Source organism: Lytechinus variegatus, chromosome 3 (assembly GCF_018143015.1).
Source record: "Lytechinus variegatus isolate NC3 chromosome 3, Lvar_3.0, whole genome shotgun sequence".
NCBI classification, from domain to species: Eukaryota; Metazoa; Echinodermata; class Echinoidea; order Temnopleuroida; family Toxopneustidae; genus Lytechinus; species Lytechinus variegatus.
The window spans coordinates 11,901,778-11,922,742 of NC_054742.1; the positions used below are offsets into that span (position 1 = coordinate 11,901,778).

Below are 20,965 nucleotides of genomic sequence, written 5' to 3' on the forward strand. Positions count from 1 at the left end.
GAATGGTAGAATATTTAAGTAATGCCTAACCTATCCAAATGACAAAATACATCTGAGGCTTTCTTACTAAACCACAACTAGGCACATGCCATTTATTAACAACAATGACCTAATTTCACAAAAGTGGTTTTGAGTAAATGGCTTGAAACCATGGTTTATGCGGATGTCAAGCACTTTACACATTTCTTTTTCTCATGCGTACTTTACTGGGAAAGTGATTAATATTAAATGATCACCTTTGCCACAGTGTGCTCAATTCATACTCATTGGTTGCATTGCAATGGTTTGAGTATGCTGTGAAAACTGATCTAAATAAAAATGTCAATTAAAAAATTTGACCTAATTAATGCGAAATGCACCCTTATGACTATAGAGATCAATTGAAATCTAACATTGTATTCATGATATCGATCCTCAGGTCTAACTCTTTGTCATACAAATTTGCAGTGTAAAACCACAAGACTGGAGTGAAAGCTTGAGTACAATCATAACTAGCAATTATTCTTTGAAGTATAATTGCCTTTAAAGCTTATTCATTTGTTGAGATGTCTTTACAATTTCTAGAGTTCTGATATCCTACTGTGTCATGAGAATTTAAATCCTTTGCATTTCAGATCTTCTCTTGCTTCTTTGAGTTCCTGAAAAAATAAAAAAAAAATTGCAAGCTGAGAAGAGATACATGTACAGACTTAATGATTTCAGAAATTATAACTAAATAGTATACAAATTTCATTCTGCATACCATTTTCTAAGTATATTAGTATAACTGACTTTTAGAATATCCGGGGGGGGGGGGGGGGGCTCTTCCATTGACGAGTGGATACCATGCGCGACCATGGGGTCTCGAAAAGCATCCTAAACACGTATTTTCCATATTCTGAAAATGTACCCCTTAAGTATTGGCGTGTGAAACCCTACCCTTAACAAGTATTGGAAACAAAACGATACTATTGACAAGTACTCCCTGAATTGTACCCCAAACAAGTATAGCGATATTCACGGACGTCGGTTTAACCTTTACCTACATCATTGGGTTTAGTACAGCCACACTCGCGCAAATTGTACTCAAAACACGTAGTGTTGACTCTTGGAGCAAAAAGTACATCCTTTATAAAACATTTTAGTCTTGATTTTTTATACCCTCGCAAATTTGACCCTAAACACATAATTTTCCTAGCGAAATAGGTATTCCTTTTTCATTATTTTAGTGTTTTTGAAACCCTTATTACGTTACGTGCGTTACGTGCCCTATCTTGAAATAAGACATCCTTTTTACATGTTTTTTGGGTCGCGCATGGTATCCACTCGTCAATGTAAGTGGCCCCCCAGGGAGAATATCAATTATTATAACTCATCTACTAAGCATAATATATTCAAAGTTCACTGCACTCTATCAATTCTGCTTCACATAAATTCTACAGGGAAAAAAAGACATCTATATCAAACACATAGGTACATTTGAAGACATTGAGATGAAGAATTTGGATTTCAAATGGCGAATCAAATAAAAAATCTTCTACAGTTCTGGGTCAGAAACAAAAAAATGCAGGATCCGTAAATCACATTCTCTTTTTTTTTTAATGTTCAAGGAGAGAATGTGTAAATTGCTTGTATTTATTATTTTTCACGAAAAATGAAACACAATCAGTATTCGTCATTAAGAGACAAAATACTTTTGTTACCTTTTTATAACGAAATCAGACTTGTAACATAAGATATTCTTTGGATCTACTCTTGATGATAATTTCTGACATCTCAACATAGTATAGATCATAGATGTATGGATCCATGGACAGAGAGATATATAGATAAATAAGTACAGATAGACAAACAAGATAGACCAGACAGATAGATAGATAGATAGGTAGGTAGGTAGGTAGATAGATTGTTTCAATGAATTTGTAATGACATGGACTGTGAGCTGGAAAAAAAAAGAAGTTTTACCTCTTTAAGTGAGGCTGCGGCATCTTCACAGTCATTAAATGTAGCAACTCTGTAACCAATCGTTCCAAGGGAAAAACACTACACAAACAAGGACAAAATAAAAATAAAATAACCAACAATAAATATATCTGCATGATAATAAGACACAACTCTGGACCTACATTGGAAGACTGCTAAACATAAATATCATGAGAAGCTATTGAGCTGTCCAAATTTCTGACAGAAGTATAAGTAGTGGTTGAGTAATCTAGGACACTGTCATCCAGGTCATGGGTTCAACTCCCCTAGGCTGCCTATGATTTTTTTTTCACAGCAAGCATATATCATACATCAGCTGCATGTGTTGTACTAGAGACAAATATCCTGCTACAAAATCCCTTACTTTTTAACCCTAACTGGGTATTTTTAAAGACCAAATTTGCGATGCCAAGCTACATGGTTCTGAAAAAAATATGCACAATTTTGTACAGCATTTCAGATCAAAAAGTGGGCAATAACATGATTTTGTTTCATTTAAATACAAATTGTGTTTTCAGCCTAATATTATAAATGTATGAACATTTTAATTACAGATTCAGTTTATTTGATTTATGCTGCTTGTGATCTCATAAGTATCACAAACAAAATTTATTGCAAAAACAATTTAAAAAAAGTAAAACCCCGAAGAGAAATACAGAAGAAATTTCAAAACAATACAGTTTTGCTAGGAACACCAAAGAGAGTTTCTTTACCAAATTCAAACATTTGGAGCTTGATTTTGTGGGGGTAGAACAAAAAGTATTATTTTGCATAAAAATACGCAATACTTTTTTCTGATTCATTATCGAATCAAATGCCAATTTGAAACCATCTTTTAATATTTGACCCCTCTATTAAACTGATGTGAATTAATCTCTGTTGTTCACATGATTGGGTAAACATTATTCTTAATGATTTAGCACAGTGGAAACACAAATGAATTAACTTACCCCAAATACCACAAGAAGATACACTGGAAACTATGGAAAAAATAAAGAAAAATGTGGATATTGAGTTCAGACTACTTTTACATTCATTATGCAACATACAAATGAAAACAAGCCTCTGGCAGTCTCACTTGCATTTATATGCAATTCGATATAGTGGCAGAGCTTCCTTTGAAAAACAAGTAATGAATAATTATTCATAGAAGAAAACACTAATACAATAATAAATATAATGACCATTGACCCAAAATGACCTTAGACCAAGATCATGTGACCTACATGTATTCAAAGACATGTGCAAAACAATTATTCATACTTGATTACGATTGCAGTGTAACGAACATAACAGTCAGACAAATTTTTGTAATTCAAAGTTTCATTCAGTAGAATTGGCAGTCTTTGAATCATTGTTAGTGAGTTTACCAGACACAATCAAGTATCACTTTACATAAACATGAAATTTCAAATCGTTTCGTTAGAAAAATTGCGGAGAAAATGCACGCCTTATGAGCGTGACGGACATGACATGAAATGGACGAAGCTTTTTTACCTCCTATTGCTTATCAAAATTCCTGTGAATTATAAGGCTGCATGCACCTGATGGTGTTAATTACACCTTAAGATTCACAAAATTAAGTTCAACAACAGTTTTTTAGTGCATTCTTTATTCGTAGCTTAAAATTTACCATAACAGACATGACACACGTAGTGTAATAGTTTTGATCAGTCCACTTTTTATAAGCGAATATTATTCTTTTATTACAAGATATGGTAAAAGTCTTATTGTTTTTATATCAAGGCTAGAAGTTAGAGACACACATAATAACTGGTATTCTGGAATATCTCTTATAATTTTGTAATTTCAGAGAGGGGGGGGGGGGCTTTTCTACAATATTTACAAAACAAAAAAATATGAAGAAAATTTTCTTCTACACCAAATAATAACAATTAATGAATATCTTCTACCACCCACCACATCTAATCAAACAAAAATTAGTTGATAATTATATAATATTGGATGGACTTGAGGTTAATACAAGGAAATACTGGACGAGCTTTGCAAAATATTGGACTCGTCTTCGACGCGTCCAATATTTATGCAAAGCGAGTCCTATATTTCCTTGTATTGACCGAAAAATGGGACATCCAGTATTATGATTATTATTCATACAGAGAATTTTAGCAAATAATTTTAACTTACCCTCCCGCCCTGAGACTGACTCTGCTGTATGATGGGGGGACCTAAAGCTACGCACTTTGTTTTCAAACAATAAAAACTGTCCCAATTTTAATATTTCAACAAATTATATTTCACTAATTTGTGGCAAACATTCTAAAGATCATTAACCAAGTAGAAAATATCACAAAACTCACTAATACGAAAATCCCGTCGTGTTTTTCGAAAACCTCTTAATTTCGCCGCCCGATGTAGAAGGGGTCCTAAAGCTACGCACTCGATTTATCATGCAAAAAAATAGTATTTCCTGTGCCTCAATTTCTAAAATATATTCAAATTATTATAGGATAAAATGAAATTAAAGCGAATATAACTCCAAACTTCCTAACAGTTGTTGGTTTTCTCTGCATTTAGAGATTTACTGCAGCCTCTGTATAAAAAATTTAATAGGAATTGTTCATCACTCTGCAGTCACAGTTCCACACACAGTGCGCATTTGCCATTGAAACTGCATGCGCGCGCGATGAGTGGTGCGTATACACTTCGGGAATTCCCCTTCTAGTCGTCCAATATTTTCAATATTGTGTCACCTCGGAAAAAATATTAGGCGAGTTCAACAAACTTTTTAAGTGGGTCGAGTGCACCAACAAAATAACACTTGTATTTGGGCTCTAAAATTGTCTGTATGAATAATAATTATATAATATTGACTGGCCTTGAGGGGAACATCAAATATATTGCCAGCAAAAGAATCATATTGGCCCGAGTCTTTAGACGAGGGCAATATGGGTCTTTTAAGGGCAATATATTTGATGTTCCCCGAAAGAAGAGCCAGTCAATATTTTTATTATCATCCAAATCAGATATCTAGAGCAAAAATCATGATAATGGGGATATTTCTTTTAAAAATAGAGTTCTATTGTGTCATGTTAATATCGGTCTAGTCTCTGCACTTTATTTACCATTATGACGTACTTGCAAGCTCTCGGATCCAGTGTTGTCTTTATTATGACGTATATTGTTGGTGCGCGGATCCTTATGAAGCGTATCTCTTTATACGCATCCACAAATGCCCGGATGTGAGACCAGGGAAAATACAAAGGTATATTTTGCGTCGTCTCTGCATGCAAAGTAAATGCGCACATTGAGACCGAGGAAAATACAAACAATATACCTACCCTTCCTGATATTAAGAAAATGTAGGGCAATACGGTGACCAGCTCAGATGTCTGATACGGGTGATAATAAAGGTTATTTTTATTCATGGCTTTAGTATTCAACATTACACTAGCGTAACGGACATGACACCCTTTTGAAGTTAATGACTTTGGCACTTCTTAGTTTCACAATGAAAGAAATATGAATGATGAATGTCACAGCTAAGCACTATCATTCTTAAGAAAAACATGCAGATCTTATTGGCAAGTTTTATTAATCAAAAAGCTACAGGGGAATGTGATATTTATATTGAATACAATGCAGATAAGTTATAGCACCAATATGGCACAATGAGATTGAGAAGACTGAGTCTCACGTTTTGGGTAGAAAACAAAATATACAAAACATGAATAAATCCATGTTGAACTTGAACACATCATAAAAATGTATTTTATGATAAAGAATATACTAGTATGTCAGTAGAGTTTTTTTCAATAATGATATTAAAATGCACTTTAAAGTTTAAAAGGCAGTACCTGGAAACCAATCTTTCAATAGAGTTGACAGGAATTCAGATTTTTCCTAAATCACTACTGAGAATTTCTTTTATGAATTAATATTATCCTGAGTATAATCATCTTCTCATTAAATCTTGGATGTTCTAAAATATCGACTACTTGAATATTACAAAAAAATGTTTTCCTTTTCATGACAATAATTAAGAGAGGGACTTCCCTCTTTATTCTGAAAATTTTACACCATGTCCATTTTCTTGTTAGGTGGTCACATGGGCAACAAAGTATTTTTGTATTTTCTTAGTAGAAAATTCAATTCTAGTTGAGATATTCACTTGTACTTCCGAAGAGAGGATGAGGTTGATTGTTTCTAATCATCACTGGTTATGTAGTCTTGACTCCCCTGCTCACATTCAAAGTGGTGTCAAAGTTGTGTATTTGTTTGATTGTTTGAAATTGTTTCCTATTCTCACCAGCTTAGTTTTAATAGTGAGCCAGCACCATCAATGATCTCATGAATGTACAAGTTGCAATTTTATGATGTTCCAAACTGTTCCTGCAAAAACCTAGAAAAATCAATTATCTTTTGTCCAAACACAAATAAAGCAGATTAAGATAGAGATCTGAGTATGTTGCCAGAGCTAGTTGCATCTTATCCTGATATTCTTTGGCATACCGGTAATTCTCAGAAAAATCTAATAATGATAATAATTATACTTGCTTATATAGCGCTTAATACTTATTTTGTCAGAAGTCTCTAAGCGCTCTACAGTATATGCAGCATAATTACCCTGGCTTTAGCAGTGCAGCTGTTACACGCGCTGCGTTTCAAGGAATAAATTCCTGCCATGTACCCATTTACCTCACCTGGGTTGAGTGCAGCACATTGTGGATCAATTTCTTGCTGAAGGAAATTACGCCATGGTTGGGATTCGAACCCACGACCCTCTGTTTCAGAGTCCGGAGACTAATCCACTGGGACACAACGCTCCATCTACCAGAACAAGAGTTGAACTTTCATCACTCACCAACTTAAATTTTTAGCTTGAATGACATGCAGATTTCATGAATTAATGAGCTAATTATAGTATTCATATCCAACATCCAGCTACCCTCAATCAATTCAGAATGACTATCAGTCTGATACACTGAATCAAATATCTCATTTTTGTGAATGCTACCTCTTGTCATATCTAAGGTGTCATGTCCATTACGCAAAGTGTCATGTCCATTACACATTTTTTATGAAAAAGAGAATTGGTAAGGGAACTGATTGCTACAAATGGTAGGGGGTTTAATTCAATTACATAAAATCTGAATTTGCAGTAACTTCAGACAAATTTCATTTTAGTTATGAAAACTTAAAGAGAAAAACACAACGGACATGACACTGATAATATTAAAGAAATCACACAAATCTGAAGATTGATTTCTCAAAAATTAATTAATGGCATAAAATTTAACAAAGATTTTCTCTTGATGTATTGTAAACATTAATCAACTATTTAAAAAAGGAAAGAGACCTCTGGGATTTTATTTTCTTTTGTAGACAGGAAGGATGAACTGTTTAAAAATAGCAACATTTTTTGCAATTCACTATTCTATTTTTTAAGTGATGGAGAAATGCACAATTTTATCAATATTGCGATTTGTCTATTGAAAAATCAAACTTTATAGATTTCTTTTTAAGAAAATTTGACTGCTTAAGTGAAATCTTAAACTTAACTTTTCACTGAAGTGAACATTTTCATGGAATTGCCCATTTATGTCTATGTTTCATGAGCAAGTACCATAAACTTCCTATCAAAGTTATGATGCCAATTCAACACACACTCCCAACACAGCCAGAGTTTATTGACCTTTAAATGACCTTTGATCTTGGCCATGTTCCTGAAACACACTAAAGGTATTCAGGGATACATTGCTGCTCTTATGACCAAGTTTCATGAACTACATCCAAAGATTTTAAAGTTATGATAATTCCACAAATACCCCTAACATTACCAAAGTTTATTCACCCTAAATGACATTTGACTTGGTCATGTGACCTGAAACTAGCACATGATATTCAGGGATATCTGGTTGCACTTATGTCCACGTTTCATGAACTAGATCCATAAACTTTTAAAGTTATGATGACAATCCCTCAAGAATACTTGATTACTCTTAGGTCCAAGTGTCATGAACTAGATCCATAAAATTTTAAAGTTATGATCATGACAGTTCCTCAAATAACCCCAATATGGCCAAAGTTCATTGACCCCAAGTGACCTTTGACCTTAGTAATGTGACCAGAAACTTGCACATGATATTCAGGGATATCTGGTTGCACTTATGTCCACGTTTCATGAACTAGATCCATAAACTTTTAAAGTTATGATGACAATCCCTCAAATAACCCCAACATAGCCAAAGTTTGATGACCCTAAGTGACCTTTGACCTTGATCATGAGACATGAAACTCAAGCAGGATATTCAGTGATACACTATTACCCTTATGTGTAAGTTTTATGAACTAGGTCTATATGCTTTTGAAGTTATGATGACATTTCAAAAACTTAACCTTGGTTAAGATTTCAATGTTGACGACGCCGCTGTCAGAAAAGCGGCACCTATAGTCTCGCTCTGCTATGCAGGAGAGACAATAAAATTGAAGGGAAAAATAAAATTGTGACACCAACCTTTCAAAGTAATCAACTACCTATCCATCTTCATTGATTTCTTTGAAAGGTGAGTTTTACAATCTGTATTGTCCATGAACAGACAAGTTTTCACAACCGTTTCAGAAACGGATTTTGAAATGAATTCTCCCTCATTAGCACTGACGAAGAGTATGACTTAATCTTTCATTTTTGAAAGCTGCACTCCTCTTGAAATATACTAAACCAATTATGATTAATTTATACCTTACATGCCAAAGCAGACTATTTCTATTTCATTTGAATATCGATATCCTTGCACCATAATCGAAATACATAACACACTCACTGGCCATATAACTTCTTTAAATCTGCTATCTAACTTGACAGGAATGATGTCAAACACCAAGGCACTCCAGAGACTGGCAAGGAGAGTAAAGACAGTAAGCCACTGGACAAGTTTAGTTGCCATGTTGAATGTATATCTGAAAAAACAAGAGAATAAAGGACTAGAATTCTTCATGAGGGTTTATAAAAATGGAAATTGTAAAGCCTTGCTATTAAGCATCAAAGAATTACACATCTTCTTAGAGTAATAAAAAAAATTACAAAATAAGAAGAAACTAGAGGTTGCGCAGCCAAGCACATGTATCCCTGAACCCAACGTGTCATCCGTCATTGCGATATATAGAGCTCACACAGAAATTTGACCAAAAAATACGATTATCATGGCGACAATGACCCTAGCATGCAGGTCCCCCAAGCCCATCTACCATCCGAGTGTGGTTGAAAAGTGACTTACTCTTGCGGAGAAAGCGTCTTGCATGTAAACTTCAATGTTGACCTGAAAATGACCTTTGACTTTACCATGTGACCTCTGACTGCAGTATAACATGCAGGCCCCCCAAGTCCATCTACCATCCAAAATTGGTTGAACAGTGACTTATGATTGTGGAGTTAGGTGTCATAATAGAGTCTTGCATGTAAACTTTAACGCTGACCTGAAAATGACCTTTGACCTTACCGTGTGACCTCCGACTGCAGCATAACATGCAGATTCCCCAAGTCCACTACCGTCCAAGTTTGATTGAAAAGTGATGGCTGTGGAGTTATGCGTCATAAGGTTTGTGACGGACAGACGTTTGGATCCCTCAGTCTCGCCTTCACCTCTGGTGGGCGAGATAAAAAAAATCGTTACCATGGCAACAATGTCTCTGCCCACACCAAAATCAATAGGAGGCTTTGCTTTACCATAATGGACCTTCATGCCACATTAAAAGATGATCGGAGAAGAAATGCAGCTGGAAGAGTGCTCACAAGAACATCTCTGCTATATTTCCACAAAAACTCTTGTTACCATGGCAACGATCTCTCTGCCCACATCAAAAATCAATAGGCTTCTTAGCTATACCATACTCAACCTTCATGCTTAATTTGAAGATGATCGGAGAAGAAATGCAGCTGATAGAGCACTCACAAGGAAATCTCTGCGGCGGACGCGGCGACGCCAAATTCATAGTATCCTCCGAACTCTGTTCGGGGAATACAATAAAGAAAACCACACTTGCACATCCCACAAAAACATAATGAATAATAGGTACATGTATCATGAAATATAATTCCAGTTACCATCAAGTGAGTGGTACTGGTAGCAGGCGCCAACGAGTTCCCTGTTTTAGCATTACCTTAGATTCCGGGGGGGGGGGGGGGCACTTCCATTCACGAGTGGATACCATGCGCGACCATGGGGTCTCGAAAAGCACCCTAAACACGTAATTTCCATATTCTGAATATGCACCCCTTAACAAGTATTGGGGTGTGAAACCCTACCCTTCACCAGTATTGGAAACAAAACGATACTCTCGGCAAATATTCCCTGAAATGAACCCCTAAACAAGTACAGGAATGTTTTATTTTTACGGGTCCTTCAGTCGTCAGCTTTACCTTATTTGGTTTAGTACGACCCCATCTTCTACACCTCGCGCAAATCGGACTCGTAACGTGCCCTATCGTGAAAAAGACATCCTTTTACGTGTTTTTTTGTCACGCATGGTATCCACTCGTCAATATAAGTGGCCCCCGGGCCTTAGATCTACTTGGGGGGTGGGTTGTCCGGACACTTATCAATTTTTTTTCATTTAGAACCTTCTATCATGTCTTTTTTGTCTTGATTTCACAAAGCTATGAATTAAGTAATCTTCAATTTAGTTCTCTACAATATTGCTCAACACTTCTAAACAAGTGGAGCGCCTCTGGCGCTCTCATCTGCACTGAGATGCCAAGTTCAAAGACCAGCTATGTGTGAGATTTTTTGTGAATCTGAGTGGGATCACAGACATTGTGTACAATGTATATGGGGATAGGCTGTGATAGTTGCATGAGACAGAGATTTGAGGGGATGGACAAGAGTCCAAAATGTTTGAGTCTCACACATAATGCGTGAGACTTGGAAGCTCTGTCTGCATCGACCGATTCAATAAAGCAGCAGTGCTGACTTTGAACAAGTGGAATGCCTCTGGCCGTCTCACCTGCATCACGCAGTTCAATATAGCAGCAGTGCTGACTTTGAAATCTACTCTAACTCACACAAGATGTTCAGTGATACATGGTTACTCTTATGTCCACTTTTTATGAACTAGACCAATAAACTTACAGAGATGTGATGGTTATTCAACAACAAGTGGAATGCCTCTGGCCGTCTCACCTGCATCACGCAGTTCAATATAGCAGCAGTGCTGACTTTGAATACTACTCTAACTCGCACAAGATGTTCAGTGATACATGGTTACTCTTATGTCCACTTTTTATGAACTAGACCAATAAACTTACAGAGATATGATGGTTATTCAACAGATACCCCCGATTCGGCCAAAGTTCATTGACCCTAAATGACCTTTGACCTTGGTCATGTGACCTGAAACGCGCACAGGATGTTCAGTGATACTTGATTACTCTAATGTCCAAGTTTAACGAACTAGACCAATAAACTTTCAAAGTTATGATGGTAATTCAACAGATACCCCCAATTCGGCCAAAGTTCATTGACCCTAAATGACCTTTGACCTTGATCATGTGACCTGAAACTCGCACAGGATGTTCAGTGATACTTGATTACTCTTATGTACAAGTTTCATGAATCAGATCCATAAACTTTCAAAGTTATGATGGGAATTCAACAGATACACCCAATTCGGCCAAAGTTCATTGACCTTTCACCTTGGTCATGTGACCTGAAACGCGCACAGGATGTTCAGTGATACTTGATTACTCTAATGTCCAAGTTTACCGAACTAGACCAATAAACTTTCAAAGTTATGATGGTAATTCAACAGATATCCCCGATTCGGCCAGAGTTCATTGACCCTAAATGACCTTTGACCTTAATCATGAGACCTGAAACTTGCACAAAATTTTCAGTGATGCTTGATTACTATTATGTCTAAGTTTCATGAATCAGATCCATAAACTTTCAAAGTTATGATGGGAATTCAACAGATATCCCCAATTCGGCCAAAGTTCATTGACCCTAAATGACCTTTGACCTTGGTCATGTGACGTGAAACTCATGCAGGATGTTCAGTGATACTTGATTAACCTTATGTCAAAGTTTCATGAACTAGGTCCATATATTTTCTAAGTTATGATGACATTTCAAAAACTTAACCTCAGGTTAAGATTTCGATGTTGAATCCTCCAACATGGTCTAAGTTCATTGACCCTAAATGACCTTTGACCTTGGTCATGTGACATGAAACTCTAAAAGGATGTTCAGTAATACTTGATTAACCTTATGGCCAAGTTTTATTAACTAGGTCCATATACTTTTTAAGTTATGACGTCATTTCAAAAACTTAACCTCAGGTTAAGATTTGATGTTGACGCCGCCGCCGTCGCCGTCGGAAAAGCGGCGCCTATAGTCTCACTTTGCTTCGCAGGTGAGACAAAAACCCCAACATGGCCAAAGTTCATTGACCTTACATGACCTTTGACCTTGATCATGTGACCTGAAACTCGCACAGGATGTTCAGTGATACTTGATTACTCTTATGTCCAAGTTTCATAAATCAGATCCATAAACTTTCAAAGTTATGATGGTAATTCAACAGATACACCCAATTCGGCCAAAGTTCATTGACCTTTGACCTTGGTCATGTGACCTGAAATGCTCACAGGATGTTGAGTGATACTTTACTCTAATGTCCAAGTTTAACGAACTAGACCAATAAACTTTCAAAGTTATTATGGTAATTTAACAGATACCCCCAATTCGGCCAAAGTTCATTGACCCTAAATGACCTTTGACCTTAATCATGAGACCTGAAACTTGCACAAAATGTTCAGTGATGCTTGATTACTATTATGTCCAAGTTTCATGAATCAGATCCATAAACAATCAAAGTTATGATGGGAATTCAACAGATACCCCCAATTCGGCCAAAGTTCATTGACCCTAAATGACCTTTGACCTTGGTCATGTGACATGAAACTCGTGCAGGATGTTCAGTGATACTTGATTAACCTTATGTCCAAGTTTCATGAACTAGGTCCATATACTTTCTAAGTTATGATGACATTTCAAAAACTTAACCTCAGGTTAAGATTTTGATGTTGATTCCTCCAACATGGTCTAAGTTCATTGACCCTAAATGACCTTTGACCTTGGTCATGTGACATGAAACTCTAAAAGGATGTTCAGCAATACTCGATTAACCTTATGGCCAAGTTTCATGAACTAGGTCCATGTACTTTCTAAGTTATGATGTCATTTCAAAAACTTAACCTCAGGTTAAGATTTGATGTTGACGCCGCCGTCGGAAAAGCGGCGCCTATAGTCTCACTCTGCTATGCAGGTGAGACAAAAACTGCTATGAAATATTTATTCACAAAAAACACCATTCGTATAATGATACAATACGACCGATGGGTGTCTTTACCATGCCAAGACACAATCATTGAAGTTTACAATCTGCTTTGAAGTAAAGCTGGTGAGAAATGTCATTGGTTCTGCAAAGAATGTGAGAAAATGGCTATTAAAGGAGCAAGAAAAGCTGTAAGGTACACCCACTCTAAGCCCGTTGCGGGTATAGATAACGTTAGACCATCCTCTACTACACCAGCAACATGTACAGACATTGAGAATCTACTAGAAGTTATGAGAAAGGAGATGAACCAGAAGATAGAAAATGCCATGAAACAGATGCATGACTCAGTAACCAGTATACAAGGATTGCCAGTGTGTGAATCTCAACCCCATCCTACTCATGGTAGATCATCATCGTATTGGATTTACGCTTATGCTGCTGGAGGTACAGAACCAAGGAATGATGCAAGTTGGATTGATTCACACCAACCCAATCAAAGACATGGTCAAGAAGGCTTGGTTGAAGTGATTACCAAATCAGTAGTTGAGATAGAAGAAAGAGGAAAGCGGAAAATTTTTATTTTCAGTGTCTCAGAATCTGGAAATAACGTACGCAACATAAGACGATAGTTTACGATATTCCCAGGAAAGACATTACCCTCAGAGATTTCCGACTAAAGAAGAAAGTGGATCTGACTCAGAATCACATAAAGAATCTGAAACAGAGCAATGACTACCCTACAAATGTTTTTATAGCAACGTTGACACTTTGATGAACAAAAGAAATGAGTTGATATGTAGAATTGAAACTGAAAATCCAGCAATTATCGCCTTGTCAGAGATATGCCCATAATTCTCCAGGACGGAAATAGAAGATGTTGAATACACCATTCCAGGATATGACATGTTCTTGCCATATTTGGAATTTTGCAAAAGAGGTGTAGTCATTTATACTAAAATGGAACGTAAAGCAAACTTGCTTCTCTCAAGTGATAAATTTGCCGAAAGTATCTGGTGCAGTACTACTCCAAACCAGGTAAACATGCAATACTTATTGGATGTATATATCGCAGTCCGAATTGTCATGCCGAGTACAATGAATCCTTACTAAGTCTTCTGAGGGAGAACGAAAGGCTAGGCTTTCCACTTAGTCGTTGGAGATTTTAGTCCCCCGCAGGTGACATGGAATCCGCCGAAAACCTCGCATCCCATAGAGAACTTAAGCTCTAGATTTCTAGATCGTATATATATATATATGAGTCAACTAGTTACAGAGCCTACCAGGCTACGTGAAGGACAAGTGAGCAATATTCTTGATCTTGTGCTGCCAAAGCAGCCAGACATGTCTTGGAAAAAGCAACCCCCTCGCTATATCCTTTGAACTTTTTTTAGCACCTGGTAGTGAGCCCAAGAAAGGAAATCGACATGCGTATTACAAAGGTAATTACGATGAAATGAGGAAAGATGCAGAGAAGAACGATATATTTTGTGATGTTTTTAGTCGTGATCAAGTCGAAGAAAAACACGTCAGTTTTCAATGCTATGACATATCTAACTAAAAGATATGTACCACTTGTATCTACAAATTGCAAACCCAAACCACTGTGGATGAATGCTGAAGTGAAGAGATCAATTAAAGATAAACATAAAGCATAGAATGCTTTTCAGAGTGACAGAAGCAAGGAAAGAAATACAGTCAAATCCAGAGCTATATATACCACCAAGAGAAATAAAGCAACAAAAAAGATTAACAGTGCTAAAACAGACTGAAAAAAAAAACTTTCATCTGAAATCAAGCACAACTCAAAGAGTTTCTAGAGGTATATACATATACATAGCAAGACAAAATCCAAGTCAGGAATACCTACTTTGATAAATGCTGAGGGATCTTATGCCGAAAGCAATGAAGAGAAATCATAAGTTTTTAATAAGTTTTTCAGCTCAGTTTTCACTGTTGAGAATACTTTAGATTCCACAGTTCAAGAACAGATGCTTCGTGGATCCCTAAGTGGATATCCACATACCGGTAGACAGCTCAGCTATAATAAAAATACTAAGACATCTGGATCAAGACAAATCTCCAGTTCCTGATGGAATTCATTTTAGAATCTTAAAGGAATTACAGATGGTAGCCCCAGTGTTAGCGGATATTTTCACAACTTCAATGATTACAGGACAGATCCCTGACTTGTGGCATTCTGCTAACATGGTGCCCATTCACAAAAAGGGACAAAAAAATGTTCCAGAGAATTATCAACCTGTAAGTCTTTTTATGTTTTCTCTTCTCCCTCCTGTCTTTTCCCAACCCCTTTTCCAGTTTTTTTTCCGATTAAAATTGAAATATTGAAATGAACAGCTATCTCTCTCATTAAATGAACAACATGAAAACAATTTTTTTTAAAAAGAAATTATGATATGAATGGTAAAATAATTAGTATATATTATACTAATTATTTACAATCACGTAATAATAAAACAATATTGACTGGCCTCGGGGCGATACAACATATATTGCCCAAACTAGATTTATATCGCACGAGTTGTTGACGAGGGTGATATCAATTTCAGTGAGGGCGATATATGTCCTTTCGCCCCCAGGCCAGTCAATATTGCTATTAGAGCAAAAATTGTTAAAATTTAGATATTTTAAATTTTTAGAATGAGAATCTTGTTTCTCATGTTGAGCAGACTAGGCCTCTGAACTTTACCATTGTGACATAATTGAAGTAACGCGTACCTGGCCTAGGGACACAGTATCCAGCGTTGTCTCAACTTGATGACCATTATGACGTATTGCACTGCGCGGTTCAAGGACGCGTACAAAAACGCGTAAGAATCCCCGGATGTCAGTGCTCGTTTATTGCCCGCTACATTTACATGCATTTTCTCATTGACTTTCCGAGCGGGCAATAAATTGGGCCCGTGGATAAACAATTGGAATGTTATTGACCGGCCATTTGATCCCAGTCTTGAGCACACAAATCATTAAAATATCACTTTTGTGACCAAAATTATTAATTTCCATACAGTTGAAATCCGATTTTCATTAGAAGCTTAGAATAATTTTTGTATTGACCAGAGCACTCAAAAACTTGAATTTTGGGAATATTTTTGTGTATGCCCTCTATTGGTGGAAAGTAATATGGCAAGGAAATTTTCATTTTTTAGGTTAATAAAGAAAAAATAATTCAAAGAATCAAAGTTACTTAGGAGCCAAGTTATATAATGAAAAGCTGTATTGGAAACTGACAGTGTAAAACTTTAAGAGAAAATAATGATAATCCAAACATTGGCAACCTTATTTTGCCACACATAGAGATGTAACTGAGAACAAGGTTATATCATAACCTTGTTCATGATGGAATGAGTGCCCTGCTCAGATGTCTGATACGGTTAATAATTTTTATCTATAAATTGTTCTTCAAAACGTCATCGCTAACCGGATGTACGTCACACTTAAGCAGTTCAAGGGTCGACCCTATATTGTATTTGCGTTGTGTACATTTGGATCAAGGGACCTACACAAAGCTTGTAACCGATTTTGCAATCAGTAACCGATTTCATTCGATTTCACCACAATCGGCGATCACTCGCCGATCTTCGATCATGCCCCTTGAAGGAAAAAATCGGATAAAAAATCGGCGTAGATCTAGTTACAGTGCGTGATCGTTCAGAACATGTTTCAAGATTGTTTTTGAGGTGCTAGCTATTTCGTGGTCATATTAATCAGTAAGAAAGATGCGGTATTATCTCTTACGATGTTTAAGAGGATAGATATCTTCTCTTCCACCTTGTGGTGATAGCGGATGCCGCCGTGAAATTTTTAAAGGTCGTATTACTGACGGAGATCACTGCGCTACTCTCTTACATCATTTATGATGATAGACATCTTCTCTTCAACCTCTTGGTGACAGCGAACGCCGCCGTGAACTTTTAAAGGTTGTATTATTGACGGAGATCACTGCGCTACTCTCTTACATCGTTTATGATGATAGACATCTTCTCTTCAACCTCTTGATGATAGCAGACGCTGCCGTGAAGTTTTAAAGGTTGTATTATTGACGGAGATCACTGCGCTACTCTCTTACATCGTTTATGATGATAGACATCTTCTTTTCAACCTCGTGGTGATATAGCGGACCCCGCCGTGAACTTGATAAAGTCGTATTTGATGGACATCTCGGCGCTAATCTCTTACATCGTTTATGATGATATACATCTCCTTTTCAACCTCGTGGTGATAGCGAACCCCGCCGTGAACTTAATAAATTCGTTTTATTGATGGAAATCTCGGTGCTAATCTCTTACATCGTTTATGATGTTATACATCTTCTTTTCAACCTCGTGGTGATAGCGGACCCCGCCATGAACTTAATATAGTCGTATTATTGATGGACATCTCGGCGCTAATCTCTTACATCGTTTATGATGATAGACATCTTCTCTTCAACCTCGTGGTGATAGTGGACGCCGCCGTGAACTTAACAAGGTCGTATTATCGACAGACATCATTGCACTTCTCTCTTACATCGTACGAGATCATTCCAATAATTCTAAATCTAGCACGATGTTCCGCCGGTCGTTTATTGACATGTGATCTATGAGAATTATTTTCATTTTATTTTCCTTTGCGTCTTTGCTCGGAAGATGCGTCATTCGTTTATCTTTCTAATAATAATCACTCATTTTATTGTAAAGCAGTATCACCTCAAAACCCTTTTAAAACATGTTTCAAACGATCGCGCATGTCGGCGACTTAATTCCTTCCATTCCAATGCATTCGTCTTTATGACTTTGTCAGGAAGATGCGTGCGACCGCAAACAAAATTTTGATGTATTCCTTTGTTTTTAAACATCGCTGAATCGATTTTCGATTCGATTTTAGCTTCTTAGCTGCTGATCCGATTTTCGATCTGATTTTTATTCGATTTACGACATCAACCTACACGACATCGGTCTGGTAAGAAACCTTTATTTTTTAACATTTCAATTTACTATTTTTTAAACCTTCCTACGCATTAGACGTAGGAAGGTGGTGTAGAGATTAATTGCGTGATTTTTATTAAAATGATGGATTTCCAAGGAAAATCCAACTTTGTTTACATATGTTTATTATAATATAGAAGGGGATTCAAGACTCCAATCACTTGTTCATTGCTACCACCCTGCCTGTGGGGAATCTACAGGTAGGAGTATGGTATGCCAATGTTGTACAGAGCACACACTTTAAAAATCATTAAAATATCACTTTTGTGACCAAAATTACTAATTTCCATACAGTTTCAATTTCTTTTTAATAAGTAACTTGGGAATAATTTTTGTATTCACCAGAGCGCTCAAAAACTTGAATTTTGGGCATATTTTTTTGTACGCCCTCTAGTGGTGGAAAGTAATAGTAATATGGCAAGAAAATTTTCATTTTTTGATCTCTATTTTTAATTAAGAAAAAAATAATTTAAAGAATCAAATTTAAACAAGAGTCAAGTTGTATGAATAATAGATGTAATGGACACTGTCAGTGTAAGAAAATCAAGCATTTTCCCCAAAGAAAAAGAGAAAATAAGCCAAACATTGCCACCCTTATTTTGCCACACATGGAGATACAACTTTGAGAACAAGGTTACATCATAACCTTGTTCATTGAATGAGTGACTCCAATGATGAAGAAGGACACGTTTATGTCAAAGGATTTAAAAGACATCATCATGCCATGATCTACACGACATCGGTCTGGGTAAGAATTAGAAACCTTTAATTTGAATTCACGGAGTCATCAAGACTAAAATTACTAACACCATTCCTAACGCGTGGGTCTAACTCACTCACTGTAAGAAATAAAGAAGAGATCATCCAGCGGTTCAAGTCTTCTTTTGTTATAATACGTTACCGTAAAATCAATTGAAATATCTCATCTAGTACACCCATGTAAGTTCTAAAAAATAATTCGAAACAAGTACCGTAGATATATTGGTTTCCTCTGTCCAACTAACTTAGTCAAGTCATATCGTTACGTGTTCCAGAAACAACTTGTCCACTTACTGCACTTCATATATATCCACGTCAAAATAGGAGTATGGAAAGCCTCTTGTATGAAGATATAGCTAGGAGTCGATAGGTTTTACTGCTTTTCTCAGATAAACGCCCCCCCCCCCCCCAAAAAAAAAAAAATAAATAAATAAAATAAAATAAAAATAAAAAATAAATAAATAAATAAATAAATAAAAAAATAAATAATATCAATAATTTAATTACTTTCTTGCCAGGAAAGAGGTTTGAGGAATTTCAAGTTTATCCGTTGATAGAGTACAATTTGAAAAAAAGTTCATTATCGCTGATAAAATACTAATTTGATGTCAATCAAATTATGAGAGTTATCTTTAAAAAAATATGACATGATATACAGAGCAATCAATATTCAATGAAATAAGAAACCCACATTTAGGCATAGGCAGACCCAGGGGCCCCACTCCCCTATTGGTGGGACCAAAAAAAATGAAAAAAGGAGAAAGAAAAAAAGAACTTCGGGGAAAGAGGAGAAATAAGAGGGAAAACCGGGGGGCATATTTATAAAAGGAGGGAGACGATAAAATAATAGGAGGGGAAGAAAATAATTTCAAAAATCTTTAATGTTGATATAATTTTTTTTCTCGAGTTCGCATTGCCTTTTCGGTGATTTAAATATCTTGCCCAATATATGGAGCTTAAAGTTTGAAGTCCTTTAAATATACAAAACATATTTCAGCTCGGAAATCGAATTTTCATTATTTTGTTTGATTTACAAATTTATTTTTTTTAAGTGCTCTGTAAAAAATGTCTGTTTTATGGTCTGAATATTAACATTTTCTGCTCACACTGCCCCTCGCAAATTTTGATTAGTCAGGTACCTATTATTTTCCCGATTCCATAAAGTTCTCGAAATGATAACATCCTTTTTCAAGTCTTGTCAAAACGTATCAGCTATATAGCGCTGCACACTCGCATTTTAACTGGGGAGTTATGTACATCTCAACAGGGGCGTCGATCCATTTTTCAGATTGGGGGGGGGGCAAAATCATTAACTTTCCAAAGGTGCTCGATCGTACAAGACACCCATCCACACACCTTCACACACACACACACACATATTTATATATGACTCATGAGACACAGACATCAACAAATTAATGCGAGCGCGAAGCGCGAGCTGATTTTTTTTTTTTTTTTTTTTTTTAGTATACTGACAGGAAAAGCGTGCCTGTTTAGGGCTGTTTGTAAATCATGAGGAGGATACATATCTCACTACACAGATGTACGAGTGCCGAGAGTGAGCTGAAATTTCTTTATATTCTGACCTGAAAGCTTGATATTCTAAGCATTTTTTGGTACTCATAACCAAAATCGCATACATTCGTAATTCCGAAGCTTCGTAATTCCGAAGGTTCGGTTATTCCGAAGGTTCGTATTTCCGAAGGTTCGTAATTCCGAAGGTTCGTCAATACGAAAACGAAATAAGGTTCGTAATTCCGAAGGTTCGTTAATCCGAAAACGAAATAAGGTTCGTAATTCCGAAGGTTCGTTAATCCGAATACAAAATAAGGTTCGTAATTCCGAAGGTTCGTTAATCCGAAAACGAAATAAGGTTCGTAATTCCGAAGGTTCGTTAATCCGAAAACGAAATAAGGTTCGTTAATCCGAAAACGAAAGGTTCGTTAATCCGAAAATTAAAT

General features: G+C 36.3%; 1 protein-coding gene across 2 annotated transcripts; it reads right to left on the reverse strand.

Annotated features, from left to right (window-relative positions):
- On the reverse strand, positions 1–19,324 carry LOC121410227 (dolichol-phosphate mannosyltransferase subunit 3-like). 2 transcript variants are annotated; one of them, XM_041602166.1, is made up of 6 exons: positions 19,175–19,213; positions 19,086–19,132; positions 8,748–8,883; positions 2,913–2,942; positions 1,945–2,022; positions 1–638 (listed from the first exon to the last, which is right to left on the reverse strand). In XM_041602166.1, exons 3-6 carry the CDS (start codon positions 8,868–8,870, stop codon positions 585–587), a joined length of 285 nt encoding a protein of 94 aa, XP_041458100.1. In that variant the 5' UTR covers positions 8,871–8,883; positions 19,086–19,132; positions 19,175–19,213; the 3' UTR covers positions 1–584. The 2 variants fall into 2 exon arrangements, with proteins under 2 accessions (XP_041458100.1, XP_041458099.1); XM_041602165.1 differs by lacking the exons at positions 19,086–19,132; positions 19,175–19,213 and adding an exon at positions 19,217–19,324.
- Between the last annotated feature and the right edge of the window lie 1,641 nt (positions 19,325–20,965).